General features: G+C 37.9%; 3 protein-coding genes across 3 annotated transcripts in view; all 3 read left to right on the top strand.

The window, feature by feature from the left end:
• Positions 1-6072, top strand: part of LOC111343123 (NLR family CARD domain-containing protein 4) — a 253148-nt gene that overhangs the window by 158480 nt on the left and 88596 nt on the right. The window lies entirely within an intron of this gene.
• LOC111344198 (UDP-glucuronosyltransferase 2C1-like) lies at positions 134-2512 on the top strand. Its single transcript, XM_022951410.2, has one exon. The coding sequence runs from the start codon at positions 160-162 to the stop codon at positions 1726-1728; it is 1569 nt and encodes a 522-aa protein (XP_022807145.2). The 5' UTR covers positions 134-159; the 3' UTR covers positions 1729-2512.
• The window catches only part of LOC111344193 (uncharacterized), a 14019-nt gene continuing 10788 nt past the window's right edge, over positions 2842-6072 (top strand). The window contains exons 1-3 of the mRNA XM_088753967.1: positions 2842-3152; positions 4323-4996; positions 5842-5997. Of these exons, the coding sequence (XP_088610093.1) occupies positions 3014-3152; positions 4323-4996; positions 5842-5997 (969 nt within the window). The 5' untranslated portion in view covers positions 2842-3013. The remainder of the gene's footprint in view (positions 3153-4322; positions 4997-5841; positions 5998-6072) is intronic.

Here is a 6072-nt window from a genome sequence, read left to right on the forward strand (position 1 = left end):
AGAGCCATACAAACCTTTGAAAGGAAAGAGGTATTTTTTTCCCAATGTTTATCTTTTTCGCTCTTAATATCCGTCTGGTAATCACGCTGCCGTCACGCAAGTGTTGTTCTTTGCATTGCGTGATGCGCGAACGTTACGGGCCACCTGACTTGCATCGAAATGACTGACCACAAAACTGACATGGTTGTCACAGTGCTAGCCTCGCTGTGTTTTCTGGTCACTTTTAACCAAGCTTCTGATAGTCACATCGTTGGAATACCAAGCATTGGAACAAGTCATGGACTTGTTTACGTCAAAATCGGACGAGAACTTGCCAAGAGAGGTTACAGGTACAGTCTTGTTGTACCAACCTGGCAAGCGAATGAAATAGGACCCAGTTTGTATGGCATTGCAGTGAAATCTTATAACGCTCAAACAAATGCGGATGATCTGGAAAAAGTGATAATAAGAGAAGCAGAAGGCAAGCTAAATATCACCGAGAGAAATGATTTTTGGAAGTCTACGTGCGAGAGTTTGCTGAGTGACAGAGCTCTGTTGAAAAGCCTGGAACCGGTAGACTTGATTGTTTGTGATATCACAAGCATATGTTGTGCTATTGTGGCAGATTTGCTGAAAGTGAATCGCGTTGACTTGGCTCCCATCGGATTTGTAGATCCCTATGTGAGTTTCATTCACAACTTTCCTTCCCCTGTGGCCTATGTTCCGCACGGAACTGTCAAACTTCCCAAGAGGATGTCATTTTTAGACAGGTTACAAAACCTGTTATTGTACATCTTGGGGTATGTTATGCACGAGTTTGTTTTCATGCCACCCTTTGAAGATCTGTGGAGGACTCATGTCAAAGACAGTAAGTTTTCTAGTCTCAGTGAAGTATTCAGAGCCACAGGATTGTTAATAATTCCACATGACTTTGCTTTGGATTTTCCAAGGCCTTTTGGAGCCCATGTGAAAGTGGTTGGGCCCATACTTCCCGAAGAGCCTAAACCACTTCCGGAAGACACAGAGAATTTCATCTCTCATGGAGAATTAAAAGAACTAGTTGTTGTTTCATTTGGGACTGTCATTTCAAATTTCAAACCAGAGTTTGTTGATACCATAGCAAAAGGGCTCATGCAGGTTCCATCTAAGGTGATATGGAAATACAAAGGTGACTTGAACTTACTACCTCAAAACATGAGCAAAAATGTCAGAATAGTACCGTGGATGGAGCAAAATTATCTACTGGGACATGCAGCTACAAAGGTGTTTTTTACTCATGGGGGTTTAAACAGTGTCCTTGAGGGTGCTTATCATGGGACACCCATGGTTGTTTTGCCTCTATTTGGTGACCAACCTGCGAATGCCATGAAAGTTTATGAGGCTGGTATTGGTGTGATACTGGACTTGCAAAAGTTAACTCCAAATGTGGTAACAAATGCATTGCTTGAAGTTCTCAGAAATTCCAGTTACAAAGAAAATGCTGTAAGAGTTTCCAGATTGATTCGTCACAGGAGAGTCACACCAACTGAAGAAGCCTGTGACTGGATTGAATATGGGCTTTATAACAAAGCAGGATTGCATTTAAGGAGTGAAGCTGACAACTTGTACTTTTTCCAAATTTATCTCCTAGATGTGTTTCTTTTTGTAGGAATGATTGTTGTCTGTTTTATGATTTTGTTCTACTTTTGTCTGAAGTATTGCTTACAACACATCATACAAAAGTGCTCTAAAAAATCAAAGGCAGAGTAGATTTTAAAAAAAATTACTTTCATTTTAGAATTCAGAAAAAGTGACAAAACACTTTTAAATTTTTTTCTCATTTGCATTTAGTTCATTAGATATACGTTCTCCGGATTGAAGGTAGATAATTTGCAATTAACATCACTATCTCAAAAGAAACTATTAAGCAAATTATGAATTAAATAAATAGCCAAATGATTGTGGTACAAAAATAACAGTTAAATGACTTTATAAGCCTGTCATCACAGCAAAAGTTAAATGTTTTGGAATTCTTAAGTAAATGGTCAGTCAAAAACATTTCAATTTTCTTTTATTCCTAAAATCTCTTACTTATTTTATCCTATTTCCCATTTTCTTGAGATGGAATGAAGACCCTCCCATTGGCTAGCTATGAGGCTGTGTGCTGCTGGTTACCTTTCTGGGGTGGATCCAGGGGTGGTTAGGTTGAACCCCCCTAACTTATCACTCAGAACGCTGGAAATCATATTTCTGAAGACCTAATTTTCAAAATCTCGGACCCCTCAGAATGGAGAAAATACTTCGAACCCCCCTAGACTAAATCTTGGATCCGCCCCAGCCTTTGGCGGTGCCTCCGCAAAGCTCATTTAGTTTTAATGGTTACAATTATAAGTTAAATTATTTACTTGTAGCCCAATCTATTTCTGAGGATAAGTGAATACTGCCGAGGATTTTCCTTTAGGGAGTAATCTTAACAATTGTTTGATGGACTTAATGAGAAGAACAAAAAATAGTTTACCAGATAAAACCCTAAAGAATGATCAGTGATTTTCATATCTCCCCCATCATCTTCAAATCCCTCAGCAACATCTCTGCTTGCACTAACCTCTGGGAAGGTGAATGAGTGAAAAGCATAATGGATGAAAAGCTTTCTGAAGTGGAAGTTTTGTATAGGCTGTGAGCAGTTGGTACATGCGAAGGGAAAATTTTTTCTTGCCTTATTTACAAAATCAAATGAAAGCAAATCACGCCGCCCCATTGACATCATTTTGATATTGCCTAGTTCTCCCCTTAATTCAAAGAAGGACGGGGGAGACTGGGTAGACCTCAACCATCCATCCGTGGTCAGCAGCATACCTTATAAATTTGTATATACGTGATGTATGAGATCAAAATACAAACTTTTTCGGGACGTGAACGTACTTGTAACTTAACTGAATTTCTGCGATTCTGTTCGGTGAGCAGAAAAAAGTTGTGAAAGCTGAACTCAAAAATGAAGTCAAACGAAAGACAAACATACTGTTTGACTTGCTTGTGAACCGCTCCTCGAGGTGAAATGAGAAATCGTTTTAAACCTGTGTTATCGACTCCTCGGCCTTCTTCTCGACGAAGTAGTTCCTTGACGGCAAGCTCTGAGGGCAATTTGAACAATATAAATAAACCGCAAGAAGAGTCGGTAAAGAAGGCCAGTGAAGGTAGGTTAGTCTATGGTGATTTCCTCCTGACAAAGTTTATGTTTCGGTGCTAGAAAAAATATTGGCAGTAAGTTTTATACTTGTTTCCCAGCTATTTGAACCCTTTTGATCGTCAGGAGTCGAGGGAAAAATCGAATTGCGACTGCGTGTACTTCGGTCTTCAATGGGGAACTGCATTCTTAGAAAACCCAGCTCAGTATTTATAAGAACTTGTGTTCTTAGCACGTTAATGCTGTAAATAGATACGAATTTCTGAGGGGAGAGATGGATTGCAGAAACGAAACATTTTGACCGGTATTAAGATGCTTTTGAGCCATATCTTTGAAATAATACTTTATATCCTTCTTTGTGGCATAAATCTCATACTTAAAAGAAGAAAAAAAATTGTACAGTAAACTCATTTTGCAACTTTTATTAGTCTGGACTTGTTCAGTGTCGCATAATTTTATGAGTCAACTATTGGAAATATGGAGATGTTTGATTTTGGATCTTGTTTCTCCCCCCTTCCCCTCCATCACAGTAAAAAAAAAATCAAATCATGAAAAAAAGAAGCAAAAGTCTTAACTCTGTAGGAAATATGGGCAAGATTTCCGTATAACCCCATTCTTCATTATACATACAATTCTTGGATAAACGAAAACATGCAAAACAACTGATTACCTTTGGGACTTTGGCTTTGTTTTTGACTGGTATGGGGTTATACGCAAATTGTTCCGAAAATGTGTATTCACTGAAGTTGTTAGATAAACTACAACATGTGGCTAAAATTAAAATGAAAAAAATATTTAGAATTCCAAAAGAAAGATATAACAAATTTGTGCGAACAAAGGCTAAAACAGCAACCAAACTACAACATTACTGCATAAAACAATAAACAACAAAGGTATGCAAGAAATGTTGACATCAGCTTTCAATGTCAAGGTCAAAGTTCTTTAATGTGATTTAATAATTTTGAAATCATGCACACTGTGCGTGGATACAAAGATAATATAAAGTGAGGAGAGGAAGAGAGAAATTGTAATTTTAAATTCAAATTAAAGCTAAAGAGATTTTCTACACTCAGTAAAAATAATTACTGGTATGTAATTGGCTACCTCATCCCAGTCTGTTGCCATATCATGCTGTAGTTACACTGAATTCAAGACTTTTCATGGTCTTTTCTACCTCTAGACTCTGCTGTAACAGTGAAATCCTCAGTATCATTAGAAGCAAATGCATCTACGAAACAAAAGGATGGTGACTCAGCAGCATCAAAAACATCTTTGTCATCTACCACTACTGGATCACAGAGAAGATCACGTATCAAACCTACTGTTGTTTCTGTGGCTCGTTCTCGTCCAAATGCAGCAACCAAGAACAACATATCTGAATCAGATGGAAAGTCAAAGGAAGAGAACTTAACAGTTTCTCAAGGTAGGCTGAGTGATAAAGAAGATCAGCTGTCAAGAAGGTTGATATTTGATGGAGAGGATAGTGAAGTTATTAGTACTTACAGCAGTCAAGAGGGAAATCAGCTTGTAACATCAACAAGAAACCCTGTAGAGACGAGTGCCTCTCTTACAAACATTGAACATAGAACCCAACCTGTTCCACAGGAAACAGTGGTAAATCCATCACAAATACAGAACAGCAATGCAAATTCTGATGCTCCAGTGCTACAACCTTCTGATGGTGGGACAACACCTTCATTACTGCGTCGCAAACGGGTCTTACCTAATCTTGGATCTGCTGCAAGGAGAAGGCGTTCTTCTTTGTCAAAAGAAAATGTAGAAAAAAATCCTGATTTTCAAGAAGTCAGGCAAGAAGAAATAAATTCAGCTTGCAGAGATGAGGGACTAATATCTGTAAGTGAAAAGATTATGGACATAATTATTACATTTTAATGAATACTTTTCTTATTACAGCTGTAGATTAATAAATGTACATTCAAAGGTCAACCTAAGTTGACCAATCACTAGTGCAGATTCAGTGCTGTCTGTAAGAACTGGCTTAAACCGCTGGCTAGTCTGCAAGCTTTGGCCCATTACTTTCACCTCATTTCACTGAAATTTTACAATTATGGAAACACTGTTGAAAAATTTGTACAGCAGCCATTTCCCTGTTTTTGGGTAGAATTGAATGTGTAGCTTACCAGTGATAGGTTTTGTGTGTGATTGGTTTACATGTGAAAGCAAACCTTGTGGATTGCCTGGGGTGTTTCAACTGAGTGGCTCCTAGTATTGCGTAGAGTCTGACAGAACAACTTTGCATTGAAAATAACATGGCCACTTAAAATTTTGTATTTTCCATCTACAATGTCCTTTCAAACCTTATTGAAAGCCACAGCAGATTAACCTCTCTTTTTGAAGGGCTAAAAAGTAACAGTGTTTAATTACTTGTGGTAGAAGTTATTTGATAAACATCTTGCAAACCTTGTTTTCTCAGTCAGTATTAAAAGGTAAGGAACCTTGTTTTTCTGCTCCAATTTCTTACTTTCCACCTAGTACTTAGGCAATAAATTTTTAGCTATATATGTATGTTTACCACTACCTGTAAAATAATATTATATTTAAGTTACCATGTTAGTGGTAATTGTAAACTTGGGCTTCCACTTACGAATAGCAGGATTAATTACTTTAGACTTCAGATGTAGCACGTAACAAGTCAACAGAAACCTTTAAACTTAAGGACCTTCTCTTTGATTTCGTAGGAACAAACTGCTGTGGATTGCAGTGGGAGTAGAAGCAAGAGACTGCGTACATTATCAGAGGAAGATCAAAATGTCGACCACGGAACCCCACCTGTTACAGTTCCGGAGATCCATGACAAAGATGATGTTGAGGATGATGAAGAAAGTAGAAAGAAGGTATCCAGCAAACTGATCTTATGCTTTTCCTTTTGTAACCCTAAACACCCAACAGTATAAATAAACTATTCTCCA

This window comes from Stylophora pistillata, chromosome 3 (assembly GCF_964205215.1).
Source record: "Stylophora pistillata chromosome 3, jaStyPist1.2, whole genome shotgun sequence".
Taxonomy (NCBI): domain Eukaryota; kingdom Metazoa; phylum Cnidaria; class Anthozoa; order Scleractinia; family Pocilloporidae; genus Stylophora; species Stylophora pistillata.